Genomic DNA, 15000 nt, shown 5'->3' with positions numbered 1-15000 from the left:
GACGAAAGTAACGCTTTTAAAAGAGCATTTGTTTTTATTTCTACTTTTCCTTTCGTATTTCTGTGTTTTAGCTATTTCAATACTCTTGGCTCCACTAATAATGAAGCATTTAAAAGTTCAGTGTTTATCAGGTAAATGAGATGAAATGATAACGAATTTCCTTACAACGTATATATTTCTTAACCGAGTGTCCAATTTCCTTTTGGATGCAACTATCTACAGACAACGTTTCAGAATACGAACTGAAAAATTTCGATATTAGTATTTCGTAGTTATATAAAATATTTCCACTTTTTACGTAATCCTGCACATTCTTTCTCAATTTTCAAATTATCCAATTACAACAGAAATCCACTGATGAGCAAAGGAGTGACGCATGGTTTGCACTCTTGCCAAGTTCAAAGAAAGAGGATTCCACTCTGATTTAGTTTTCACATTTGTGTCTCTGATTTGGCCAAATTCAACGCAGAATCTATTTAGACATTTCTGCCCATTCCACGTAAACTTCGAGCACAATTACAAATTTTCAGGTCCTATCTTCATATTTGGCATTGATGGAATAGTTACTTGTCTTTCCTTCCTGTAGGCAGGTATTTTTTAAACGTCGTCATGTATGATGGATGTATTTCGTCGAGCACCTGATATTTTTAATTTTGCTAGCAACGTCCCTCTTGATAGCAGGCGAGGGAAATGCCTGCCGATAAGTCTAACATTTTTCATGTTAGTGTGCTTGAGACAATAGTTGCATATCAGCATGCGGTATTATGAACTCTCTTCATAAATTTTGCCTGTGAAGATCTCGTCCATATTGGACGCATATATTCTGAATCTAAGTAACACAAAACCAATTCCGTTTTTCTGAGTGTTAGACGAGTAGCACTCCACTGGCAAGATGTTAGATTTGTGCTATAGAATTCCCTATGCTAAATTAGGTTCCTAGACTAAGTGTCTCTTAAATGTTAGACCTCAATTTAGCAACATGCTGTTGGGATTGTTGCAGTGTTCAAAGTAGTGTTCTAGACCATGATATATTTAATTTTCAGTTTGATTCCTTAGAGTTTCATTTCTTCATGTAAAATCTGAGACGTGTGTTTTTAGATGATTATAAATAAAACGATTGCCTTTTTAATAATAGCTTACTTACTTTGTTTAAAGCGTCATTTATTGTTATTTTGTTGTCGAAATTTTCATTTATTATGCCCTACATAACATCTTGATAGAGATAAATCGTTTAGTAATCTTTCTTGTAATTATTGTTGTCTGTTTCGTATCTTGCAATTTTGTTTTTGTAATCTTAGAAACAACAACGCCATGTTTCCAGAAAATAAATATTATATCTATCTTGTCAATGAATATTGAAGGATTATCCTAAAAAAACGCATACGTGATGTCATTCATTTGCAGAGAAGCCTTCGACATCTCAGACCTGAAATTACGTGCATGGTTGTAGCAACTGAACAAGCACAATAAATATGGAAGTGTGCTCTTTGGGAAAATCGAAAATTTCATTGTATAAACAGTAGAAAAGCGGAGTTGAAGAGCCACCGATAACGGAGGAAAATAGCCATAATAATTTCAACTTACAAACCTCCTAGTTAGCTTTTGCAGCTCCTGAAGTACCATATTTTTGTTAAATATATGTACATGCAATTTAACAGTAAAATTGATTTATTTCTTTACTAAATGCTTAAGAAACTGGTCAAAATTGTAATACCAACATTATTTACAGCCTATGGGCTCTCTTGCTATTAATGTGGTTCACAAAACTTCGCACGAGATAATGTGCTGGACTATTTTCAAAAACACTTTATACGACTTTGTTTCGGTTAATATTGTTGTCGGAAGTAGGTTCCAAAACATCGGGGGAGATTTATTTCCTACTAAAATAGCATTGAAAAATCGATCCAGATCATTAATAATAAACTCTTTAACTTCATGGCGCTTAGAAAATATTTTTACGTTTCTTCATAACAGTTGAACAGCTTTGTTACTCCACAAACGAAAAATCTTCGGAAAATTTCATTTAGACAAAGTTATTTTCAATTTCATTAACATTTTGGAAAGCTAGTCTGTGGATTTGAAATGATTTTTTTAAGGGCTGAAATTTTATTTTTCCCAAAATTTGTAGTAAACAATTTCCTTCCGCTTACAATTTCCTTCCGCGCAAGACATCTGACATATTAGATGTGAAAAATATGAGTGACATATAGCCATAATTTCTTTCTTTAAGAGTATTAAATTGAAAACGAGATAAAATGGAGCTCTACAGAACTGAATACCGAAACATTTTTGGCAAACTTCTTGGTTTTAAAGAAACAAAAAGTTTTACGATGTGATTTTCAAGAGTTTATCTGGTAACAACCCTAGTGGGTGAGACTAGAAATCATTGCGCAGAGTATGTTAATCGAGAGCTTACGCACCATAGCAAATAACTTAATATTGATTAATTCTGCTTCAATATAAATAGAAAAGTTTCCCTGAAAACTGGACTGAGATGAAGTGATGTTTCAGATATTGTAATTTATTTCTTGGAATATGCTGTGTTTATCCAGTGTTACATACTTATGGGTGGTTCGATTCCGATGGGTGACACTGACCAAATTTTTTTGTTCGCACACTGTGGTCGAATGGTTAAGAACTTCACTCCACGCGCAGAAGGTTCCAGATACTCTTGCCTAAGGTACGGGGTACCATAGGCGAACGTCGTTTTCTATAGCCTCGAATTAACCTCCGATTTGTGAGTGAGTTTGGTGAGTGGGGGACGGAAACTTTATTGAGCCCTGTCAGATAGATTGTACCTTCATTTCAAAGGTGCAACTCCATTATACTGTGTCACATAAGTTCCAACCGAGAATCATATTAAGGTTACTCGTGTCCGTGGAATGTTCAGCGACTTACACACCAATTGAATGAGCCTAGTGATACAGCTGATCAAACTAGTGGAATCTCGTGCGCGGAAATTTTGACTGAGATCCGTTTATTTATTTATTTATTTATTTATTTATTTATTTATTTAGGTGTTTTAGTAGCTGAAAATAATTGGAAAGAAAACGTTTCCAGAATATGGAATAAATATCTGTTCATTATTTTCTAAAATATGATTAACGTAAACTGTGTTATCGAGATTGTCGGAATAAAGGTGACTGTTGAATGGCTGCAGGCTAAAAGATCTGCAATATTTATATTTCTCATTTTTTCTGCTCTTGGTCTTTGCCTTTCATTCTTTTTGCGTCGTTTTATCAACTCGTAAAGATGACGACGAAAGGCTAAAAAGCGTTATCAATGAAGGATCCTCTTTTTTAAAAACATTCTGGATTTGTATTGAAGCGAAAATGAAATAAAATAAAATTAAAATATTTGCTTTCGCATAAACCAGCACCTGCATTACACTGGGATTGGCTTGACCGGCTTGACCAAGCATACAAGCACTTCTAGAATAAACTTAAATTTAGACCTGTTCGATAATTTTGATCGAGTGTTCACGTCAATATTTTATTTGGTCTAAAGGCAGCGAGCTAGTAGAATCGTTAAAAAGCCGAGCAAAATGCCTAGTAGCATTTCGTCCGTCTTTATGTTCCGAATTCAGATTTTGCCGAGGTTGACTTTACCTTTCATTCTTTCGGGGTCGATAAAATAAGTACCAGTTGAGCACTAGAATCAATGTCATCGACTTACCTCTTCCCCGAAATTGTTGGTTTTGTGCCAAAATTGGAAATTAGTATTTTAATTGAACTGTTTAAGTAACATATTTGAAATAACTTCAGTAATGTGAATGCACTCCTCATGAAGCATCGGACGATGAGAGTTTTCTGTCTTTCATGGTTCAAACACTGTCACAAGCCTATTTCCAGCTTAGGCCCATATCTTCTAGGACCTCCTTCACATTTCTCAACCAAATCTCGTCATGTCTGCCTCGCCTCCTACTCTCCTTCTCTGCTTTCCACCATCGAAGGCTTTTTTCATTTGTCTCTTTATTTGGAACAGTCCCTGATACATTTCTCGAAACCTACAATGAAACCGATCGGTTTGATTCCCATCTGAAACTGCCGAAAAAAGCCTTCATTTGATTAATTTCACAGTGGAACCGTATATACCCATCCGTATATTTATATGTTCATAACATACGCTGCATGGATACTTTAATAGTTATATAAAACCACATGCGGAATCAAACAAAATGTCAGATTCCGCACCCCTACGGCATACGAACTTATTGAAACTCTGTAAGTTTCGGTAAGTGCGTATGCCGTTAGGGTGTGGAATCTAACATTTTAGGACTATCTATTTGCTAGTTGGAAAAAGAAAAACAAATTTAACTCAATTTCTTTTTCAACCAAAATAAAGATTAAAGCATAGGAAGAATAAGATTGCTGGGAATTCAAAGAATCTTTTGGAAAATCTTACATTAGTTACGTTTAACTGAGATTCTATCAGGATATTCTATCATTGGTCTGATGCTTCTCATCTTGAATAAATGAAACTTGAATTCAACATTTCTTAGCTACTTGTGTACTTTTCTTTTATAAAAACAAATTGTTGTAGTTTAATCTCAGGTCAGCTATGACTGAAACACCTCTGCATGCAGGAAGTCTGTTGCGCTGCGACGTACAACCTTTACATTGATTGTCTTACTTCTGTATGCCGTATACACAGGACACCGTATTATTGTTGTTGTTGTCGTTATCGTTTAGGCCCAGATTTAATTCTGATTATCAGACCTACAATCAAAGATTTTTCAGCTGTGATCATCTCATCTTCATTTAAGGTATATTATATATAGAAGTACGTCATTTTGGATCCATATATCTCCTGTGATTTGAATGGGACTTTACTGCTATTTCTAACAGGTGAATCAACCACGTATAAACCTTTTCTTTTATTCAAAGTTACAAGTGAAATTACTCTTCTCCTTCTCAAGAACAACTGGAGTGAAAGGGAAGTCAACCGGATTCAACAAGGGAAGGTTGCACCAAACGGAGTTTATTCTTCGCAACACTCACACGACACAACTTATAAATGACAGTAACAATTCCAGTTTAAAAAAGACACATTGAACTTTCTATGAAAAATAGTATATATATGTATAAGAAAATGTTATTGCATATAGTAGCAATTATTTCTATTTCTATGAAGCACAGTAATGTGATGGATAGATAGGTGCATAGTTCATATCGTTTTGCCTTAAGGCAAATCTTCGATTAAAGGCGTTCCAATTTTGACCATCTCATCCTTTGGGTTAAATTATTAAATGTGCCTTTTTTTTAAGATAGCAAGTTGGAATTAGAGGGAAATTGGGTTGTTGTTTTTAGCATATTGATCGAGTGTTTAAAGATTTCTTTGTTGATTTAATTGCTATTTTCAGGAGTGTCACACATACGACCTGCGATAATGTTTCTTCTGGTACCCGGCTGAATTTTATATAAATAAATTTTGCTGCTTTTTAATCTTAAAATATTTTGTAAAGTATATTTCGTTATCATGTGTTCAGTTGGAGCCAGACTAGAGTCAAGATTAACACCGATTTCAGTTCGTTCAATCAGTGAAACTTAGGGAAGCTTTTGTTATCTTAACCAATTAAAAAGGGTTATGAACCCGTATACTAAAAGGCGAAGATTATTTTCACTTCACTCTGTCTATACACGCCGAGCCAAACGTAATATTAAAAAATAAAATTTACTCAAGTGTTCATCTGAAAAAATGCTAGCAATATGAACCACATTGAAAGGTTTTCCATTGCAAGCTTTCTTTCAAGCATTGGTCATCTCAAGAACTGCATACATTCATTTGGACAATTCTTATCTCCGTCCTTGATCTAAGGACTCTTTCTCAATAGAATTCAATATATTTGGGAACAAGTTATTCCCGCACATTACTGCTCACACACTTCACTAACACCTCGTATTATTTACAGTTAGTAAAGGTGTCTGTTCTTCTCATTATCCATTTGCTTTGGCTTAAATAAGGAATTTTAGGAATACGTGTCCCTATCCGGCTTACGAGATCTAATTTATGCGTTAATCTGGTCCGCAAAGCCAAGCAAATTTGACACATCTGAGCTATTTGGTAGCTCAAATTGGCATTTTCGCTAGCAACGGCAACTTTTTGATAGGGTATATTTAGAGTAAGGCACATGGAGAAAATCAATCCACTTCTTAATCACAGTTATTGGAGGCTATCATGCTCCGGTAGTGAGTTATACCTGGGTGGGGAACCAAATTATTTATAATTGGAATGGACGTTTTAATTGCCGAATATCCCGACCGAGACATGCATCATTGTTGATAAGACATGAACTTTGAACACTTCGATCACTCACCATCTCGAACAACCTCAGTTCTCATTGTTAATGTAAACATATATCCAATCAGCATATGAGTCTATGAAATGATAAATGAATGTATGTAAATATATTAATAATTTCGAGATAATCTCCCCCATATCCTGTGGTATTTATATCTGACATCATGTTTGAGCTTTAAGAAATTCCAATCTTGCTCCTGTATATTTAATTACAAGGATGGAAATATTAACCTTTTCTTTGACCTGCTTCTTCTGTACAGGAACCTGTTGCTTTCTAATACTAATTCCAGTCTATTATAGGCAGTAAAAGTATTCATTACTTTGTCATGTTGGTGATATCATTATTGATACCGTAAACAATGAAGAACTCATCTGAAATAATTGTGTGGTGAGGAAAAGACAATATCAGTTGCTGACTAATATTTAAATTTATTTTAATTACTGCAAATACGGGAAACAACTCAGAATATGTTTCGGTTTGATTAGATCTCTGCTAATCATAGACTTCGCCCATTAGCCAAAATAATGAAGTGAGTATCAGTAAGTCAATGCACAATAGTGAATTAGCATATTTTAGAGGTGAAAAATAGTGTCGACTACTGAAGCCTCAAATTTACATGGAGAATTGAAGTAACTTTTCTGTGCTCTATGTATTTTCTTTAAAGACCTTGCTAATATATATTGAGTAAAATTGCTGTAACTGAAAATTTAAAATAGGTCATGGAGTAACTTCGCTAGCAGTTTATGATTAGTCTAACAGCTTCCTTGCTGAGGACGGAACTCGGAACACTTCGTAATTTTTAATTACAAGGTTGACATAGCTCACATGCAATGTATTCTGACATAAAATAAAACTCTGTTGTTGCTAATGTTGCTGCTTCATCACCAGATAAACCTCAATCGAATAAGATCTGTTGCTAAAAGCGTTAAAGCTTTGACCATCCATCTTTCCTCTTACATTCCTTTATTGTTTTTCTGTGGTAGTGCATAAAAGACTACATTATTCAATGTTGCTTCCTTATTTTATTTTTTAGATAAAGTGGTACGATTTTTGAGATTTTGGTTATTTTAAATAAGTCAATCGAAACTGCAAATGAAACTTGTGAAGTAAAATACTGCACAGATTATAAATCCCATGTCCTGGGCCAGAATTTATAGGAACACAGCCAAATGAATGCAACATTTTGCAATTTTCCGTAATGTAAGACTTAATAAGCATGGGGGAGGGCTGATATTAGGTATGATATTTCATTAGAAGGTAGTATAGTTTTCATGCTGTGAAGCAATTGAATGGTATCTCTTCCTGTTAATTTGGGCACGAGAGCTATGCATGTTTTTATTTCCTGAAAAATTTCTGCTCCACATTGCTGTCAGAAGAGTACATCTACTCTCGTTTATTATGGGACTTTTGTTCCATTTCGTAAATGGAACGAATGACAGATTAATTCATGCCAATCTCGCAGTTCACAACTGCAAAGCTTCCACTACGACGCATTTTCTTGATCATCTCTTCCTTTTCTGCCGAGAACACACACGTCTGCATCGTTTGTTGGGATTAGACACCTTCGTAATTTTTCTGTTCACTGGTCCCATTTTGAAGGATATAATCACGTAAATCAATTTAACGCTATCTTGCAGCAGGATCATATAAACACAAGCGATAGTCAGTGCATTCTGGGTAGCTGCACATTGTGGGTGCTCATTGGGGAGCGTTTCTGCGATACAGACAGAATATTCGACTGATCGCCAACTCATGTTATTATAGATCAATCCGAGATAAGCGTGATATAGTTTTTAGTTGAGCGTACCGTGTTATTCCGGATCAGTGATGAATAAATCAGAGATAAACGAGGCTACAGGTATTTTCGTCATTTACAGTGAAATGATGATGTACTTACTAGCTTACGTTGCTCAACTCTGCGGCATTTACGAGCTGGGCGAAAATAACAGAAACTATCAACTCATTGAGAAAGCTTTTTACAGGCTAGCCTCGTCTCACTAGTAAGAACAGCAAAATTTTTGAAATTATATTTTACTGCTTTAAAAAATTCAGGGGCAAGCGACATTTGGATAATGTAGTCTTAGATGGAGTATATCTAAAAAAGAAGACGCGATGGTTACGGCTGATTGTAGTTATTCTCAATCAAAGTAGACTTGGTCCTAAACAACAACAATAGCAATGATAAAAATAAAGTTAGTTTGGACTCATCTGTTCCCCACTAATATATATTTAATGTTTGTACCACTCATATTACCCAGTGTCAAATGTGTGGCAACATAATTCTATTATTTTTAGTTAATTGAAACTCATTCTCTAGAAGAAGAGATAATTGCACATCTGGCGATATGTAAGAGAACTAAAACATTTACTGACAGTTTAAGACTTAGAAATAATAAAACTTAAGGCTGTTACATGCTAAATGTTATTTCAGTTCCCCATCATGGTTTCACTCTTGGAGAAGTGCGATAAATAACAATATCATGGAATTAAGGCATAGATATATAAATATCAACGTAACTAAATCAATTTTTTTAGAGGAACAAAATCATAAAGTTTATTTCTTTTGTAGATGTGAAAACAAAGGAAAAAAAAAGGATTAAAGAAAAAAATATAGAATTCTTTTGCGTTCTTTGAAATATGACTCAAAATGGCTGCAAATTTGAACTTTCATTGGTAAAGAACACATATTCACGTGTTTTATCTGCAATGATTAAACAGCCCGAAAAAAATGGGGCTTAGAGAGTACAATAAGTTTTTCATATATATATACATATATATATATACATATATATATATACATATATATATATACATATATATATATACATATATATATATACATATATATATATATATATATATATATATATATATATATATATATATATATATATATATATATATATATATATATATATATGTATGCATGTATATATATATGAATGTATGTATGTGTATATTTCTAAACTCTGTTCAACAAAAAGTATAGATAAACTGATAAATTATATTAAAAAAATGTATAGTTTTCTAATAGTAATAGTTTTAATCTCTACCATATGTGGACATTTTGTTTCTGTAGCTTTGTAAATATTTTTTTTTTAATTGTCTTTAGAACTTCTGACGTTGCAAATGTTCATTAATTAATGTTGTTATTATTATTGTTATTATTTGATATTTCAATCTTAATTTCATTTTATTTCATTTATTCCATCCGTGTGCGTGTATATACATATACATATACATATACATATACATATATATATATATATATATATATATATATATATATATATATATATATATATACATATGAACATATATATTAACATATATACATGTATATATATAAATATACATTTAATCAGATATATATATATATATGTATATGTATACAAAGATATATATATATATATATATATATATATATATATATATATATATATATATATGTTTCTAATAGTAATTTGGTGGGGTGGGGGTGATGATGTTGTTGGGAGTGAGATGTAACGATAATGTTCGTAGTTCTACGAAACAGTAAAGTTTTTTGTTTTTTTTTCATATATATCTCTTTTGTTTTCCACAGCTACTCATTTCATAACTTGTTTTAATCAAAGGAGATTTTCTGTAAAATCAAGTTACAACATAGATTTTCACAATCTAAATGTTGCCGCAGTATATTTGGTCTTCCGGTTCTTTCGGAACGTCTTCCGTTTCCGGTCACGCCCCCTTATAACTTTATTTTTATTTCCCTTGTTCTTGCGTTTTTTCTTACGACCTTTTTGTGATTTCCTGGTGCCGTTCTTCTTTCGATCTTTATTTTTCTTCTTCTTCTTTCTCTTCTTTTTCCTTCTAGAAAGTCTGTCAGGTCGTCTGGTTTTGTTGTTGTTCTTCCGTTTGCCGGACTCTTTCTGTGAGACTCTGCCCTGACTTGGTTTCTGAACGTCTGCGTCAGGTTCCACTCCTCAGAAAATACACACAATCATTCCAATTAAAAAGAAATCAATCTTAGAGCAGAGATGTGTAGATTTTACGAGAAAAATATCACAGAGGCATGTTGCTAGTCGCATGCATCTCTCTATGTTGGCTTTGCTTCCGAAGTGTGCCAATTTGTACCAAGAGATTAAAGACAAGAGAGAAAACCAAGGAAAAGATGAGAGAAGAAGACAAAGAGAGTGTGAGAGATGAGGAGAAGTCATAAAAGGGAGACATATAGAGACAAATACAGGTAAGTAGAGGGCTTGATCAATAGACGGGTCACGGGTAGGTAAAAACTACATACATACAAATAAATTCAATCGGAGTTAATGAAATACTCTGTCTCAACTAAAACTTTCTCGCCAAAAGATCAATCAGACTTTTCTCGCCTGAGTGATTGCATGTGTCGATAAAAGATCTCAGTAGCGAAGGCGTGAATCATTAACTTCAAGCAAACAAATAAAGCCTATTACAAATATCAAGTAATTTTCCTCACGTTTGACTGCCCAATTTAGTATGTGCGTGAGCACATCTCTCTACCTATCTATCTATCTATCTATCTATCTATCTATCTATCTATCTATCTATCTATATATATATCTATCTATCCATATGTCTGTCTGTGTGTCCAACTAAAATATACTACATTATATTATTTTGAAATGATTTGCTTTTAAAAATAAACCTTAGAATTAACTGCAATGTAAAAGGAATACCGCATTGTTTTCCTTTTTATCATTTCCCATATGTGTGTGTGTGTGTGTGTGTGTGTGTGTGTGTGTGTGTGTGTGTGTGTGTGTGTGTGTGTGTGCGTGTGTAACGTGCGTGTACATACATACGCACACACACGTACGACGGTTGTATCGAAAGTAATGTAAAAGCTAGCATAACTTTTATGCTAACTGACATGTGCCGTTCAAAGTGCAAGTGCTGGTAGTGTAACCCTCCTGTTTCAATACTCTTCCTTTGTTCTTCATTGTAGCAAAATGTGCTTCAAACAAAAGCAACGTGTCGACATTGAGTTCTTAACGAAAGAGCGCTATAGACTGTTCGACATCCACAAAAAGCGACAGGCTGTTTATGGTGATAACACCATTAATAAAAGCTATGTACACAAATGGATGAAGAAGTTTACAGAAGTGTAGGAAGTAGGGCGGGGGAAGAAGTATTGAAAACAAGCCACGAAGTGAGGAGACCATTAACTGCAACCACTAATGCTAACCGCCAGGATTGATTATCGCAGACAGACGAAGAATAACCCATGAGCTTACTACAGGACTGGATTGTAGTCGCAGTGCCTCACAGAAGAGAGTGGAAGATTGGGAATCAGAGAGTGTTGTAGAATACTTCGGCAGTTGACAGCTGATTTAAAAGAAAGAAGGGTTTCAGTCTACTTTGATCTGCTGGAAGCGTTTGAAGCTAATGAAGTTAGGCAGATATTTGGCATCAAATAAGATAATAGGCAAATTGCGCAGTTCAATGGTCACCTATCTACCACACTGATTAGATCAGTGTCGCCTATCTACCACATTGATTAGATCTGCTGCTCTCCGACACCCACCTGTTCATTTCGAGGACAGTCTTCTGGGACAATGATTTGATGACACAGGCAGGTGAAAGTGGATTTGAAGAAATGGGTACAACAGTGCATACCTGAAGATTTTCAAAGTGCATTCGAAATTTAATTTCAATGATGGCTCGAATACATTGTTTGCGATGGAGACTGTATTGAGTAGTGCCTTTCTATAGAGGAAGAGTTACTCGGCCGATACGTATGATTTGACGCGTGTCAGTAAAAAAAAAAAAAAAAAAGATATACCAACTTTTGCATTACTTTCAGTAGAACCCTCATGTGTGTATGTATATAGTGGCAAAGTGTGAAGCGAAGGAAAGAAGTTAGAGATAATCTTTTCTACTACAGGGACAAGGCCTGAAATTTTACGGGGAGAGAGCTCGCCGATTACATCGACCCCAGTACTCAAATGTTACTTATTTCATCGACCCTGAAAGGATGAAAGGCAAAGTCGACCTCTGCGGAATTTGAACTCAGAACGTAACGACAGACGAAATGACGCTAAGCATTTTGCCCGGCATGCTAACCATTCTGCCGGCTCGCTTCCTTCAAGAAGTAAGAGATAATAAGGCGATAGCACATTTCTGTTTTACGTATCTATGTATTTAAATTAAAGGACAATGTGTGAGTATATATGTGAGCACACACACACATACACACTGTTTTATAGAGTGTACACACACACAGACCCACACGACTCACAAACGCACACATACGCATACACATAAAATGCTAGAATGTCAGATGCAATGGTAAATAAATGTGTTTTTCGAATCATGGTCGTTTCATGTTTATCTATTTATTTATTCACTTATCTATTTATATTTTAAATTTATTTTCGTTTTGTAGAGAGAGAAAATAAAGAAAAAAAAACTTGTATGCAAACGATTTAAGAAGAAAGAAAAAAGTAAACAATACAGTAAGTTCCTCGTTATTTTGTTTAAACACAACAATTCGTTGATTTACTAAAATCAGCTCCTGCCAAATTTACAGTTGATATATATATATATATATATATATATATATATATACACACACACATACACGCATGCGACTGTGTGTGATGTTGGTATTATTTTCGGTTCAACCAATTCTTCTTTTTTGTTTATACATCCTTACATACATATGCACACATCCATGCTTATATACTTGTGTGTGTGTGTGTGTGTGTGTGTGTGTGTGTGTGTGTGTGTGTGTGTGAGTGTGTGTGTGTTTACGTAATTTTTTTCACCTAACGTCTTAATTTGCCAAAATAACAGCTATAGCACGAATTAGACTTAAGCTAAAGTAGCGGGAACAGCAGTAGCGGTTAAGGTAGAAATGATCGTGACAGTAGTGGTGGCAGTAGACGTAGTAGTAGTAGTAGTAGTAGTAGTAAAGACGATCCTAATAACAATGGTGATCGTTTCCAATTTGGGTACATGGCCAGATGCTTTAGAGAATGGATTATTCGATTAAGTCGACTTCAGTACTTAAGTGGTACTTTATTTATCGTCCCCGGAAGAACGAACGTCAAAAACTGATAACCAACTAGCGAAATGTGCTTTGTCCGACGCTGAAAAGATTTTACCAACCATTATTTGTACCATTGGCACATAGCATTAAATATTTAGCTAAGATATTAGTCGGTTTCATCTATCAGAGTTTATTACTGGTATTTATTGGTTCAAGCCTCTACGTATTCAATCGATCTGCTAGAAATAACAACGGTATATCCTTATAAACGGTCAAAATGATGACTTCATCTTGTTTAAGTAATTGGACTGTAGCCATGGAGGAGTACCGCTCTGAAAGGTTTATTCGATAAAATCGATCCAGTTATTTTGGTTGCCCTGTTAATACTAATACTTATTCTATAGATCCATGTTACCGAACCGCTAGGTTACTGGAGCGTAAATAAACCAATACCGGTTGTCAAGCAGCGGAGGATGGCAAGTACAAACACACACACACACACACATTCACGATGGAATCCCACATAAATTCTGTCTACCAAATTCACTCACAGGGAAATTGCCGATCCGCGGTTATTGTAGAAGACACTTGTCGAAGGCGCTGCGCACTGGAACTAAATCGGAAACCATGTGGTTGCAAAGCGAGCTTTGAAATTAAGGTGAAATGTTCATAGCTTGGATGGCTTTGATTTAAGATCGTAGCAATGAGGACTGACCTGGATATTAACAATAACAACAACGAGGCAGATAAAGGCAAGCGATGCAAGCACAGTGAGAGCACAGTGTTATTGACGAGTATTTTATGGGTTTACTTGTTCAAATCTCACTATGATAGACACGTTAAGTAAGATGTCATAGTGTTAGTCTGCTAGTTGTGTGTATGTGTGTTTGCGTATGACACACATGTACGCATGCCTCTCTTTGTCTCTCTCTATGTCTCGACTCCGAAAGGATGAAAGGCAAAGTCGACTTCTGCGGAATTTGAACTCAGAACGTAAAGACAGACGAAATGACGCTAAGCATTTTGCCCGGCATGCTAACTGAGAGAGAGAGAGAGAGAGAGAGAGAGAGAGAGAGAGAGAGAGAGAGAGAGAGAGAGAGAAGAGAGAGAGAGAGAGAGAGAGAGAGAGAGAGAGAGAGAGAACGAGAGAGAGAGAGAGAAAGAGTGGTAAGAAGCTTGCTTTTCAACCACATGATTCGGAGTTCAGTCCCACTGCACCTTGGGCAAGTATCTTCTACTATAGCCTCAGGCCGACCAAAGCTTTGTGAGTGGATTTAGAAGACGAAACTGAAAAAAATCCGTCGTTTATGTGTGTGTATGTATGTTTATCCCCCAGTAGCAAAAAGCGATCAGTTTTTGAAGAGAGAGCATAATCGTTTACATCAACTCAAACAGAGTGAATGGCAAAAACTGACCTTGTTGAGATTTGAACTCAGTAAGTGGAGAGTGGCACCAAATAACTAAGCTCTAATGATTCTGATTATCGAATAACAACGAACTTTAGGTTTGTTAAGATATGTTTGTGATATACTTTAAATTCTAAAGACAAATTCACTGCAGTTGCCGAGGAGGAAAAAATTTTCTCTTATGGTAAAACGTGTAAAGACACCATATCAGCGCTATCGGATTCTCCGGCGTGCATTTCTTGCTCCGTTGCTTGGGAATTCGACAGGAGGAATCAGTAAGAAAATATGGT

At 35.1% G+C, this 15000-nt stretch overlaps 1 protein-coding gene across 2 annotated transcripts in view; it reads right to left on the bottom strand.

The window, feature by feature from the left end:
• Positions 1-15000, bottom strand: part of LOC106876201 (netrin-1) — a 387684-nt gene that overhangs the window by 120146 nt on the left and 252538 nt on the right. Inside the window, exon 4 of one of the 2 annotated variants that reach the window (XM_014924671.3) lies at positions 9735-10262. The exons of the other annotated variant lie outside the window; for it this stretch is intronic. Within the exon in view, the coding sequence (XP_014780157.1) occupies positions 9952-10262 (311 nt within the window). The 3' untranslated portion in view covers positions 9735-9951. Of the gene's footprint in view, positions 1-9734; positions 10263-15000 lie in introns of those variants that run through there. 2 annotated transcript variants of the gene reach the window in all.

Source organism: Octopus bimaculoides, chromosome 8, assembly GCF_046866305.1.
Source record: "Octopus bimaculoides isolate indiv1 chromosome 8, ASM4686630v1, whole genome shotgun sequence".
NCBI lineage: Eukaryota > Metazoa > Mollusca > Cephalopoda > Octopoda > Octopodidae > Octopus > Octopus bimaculoides.
This window is presented reverse-complemented; position numbering and strand designations above follow the sequence as displayed.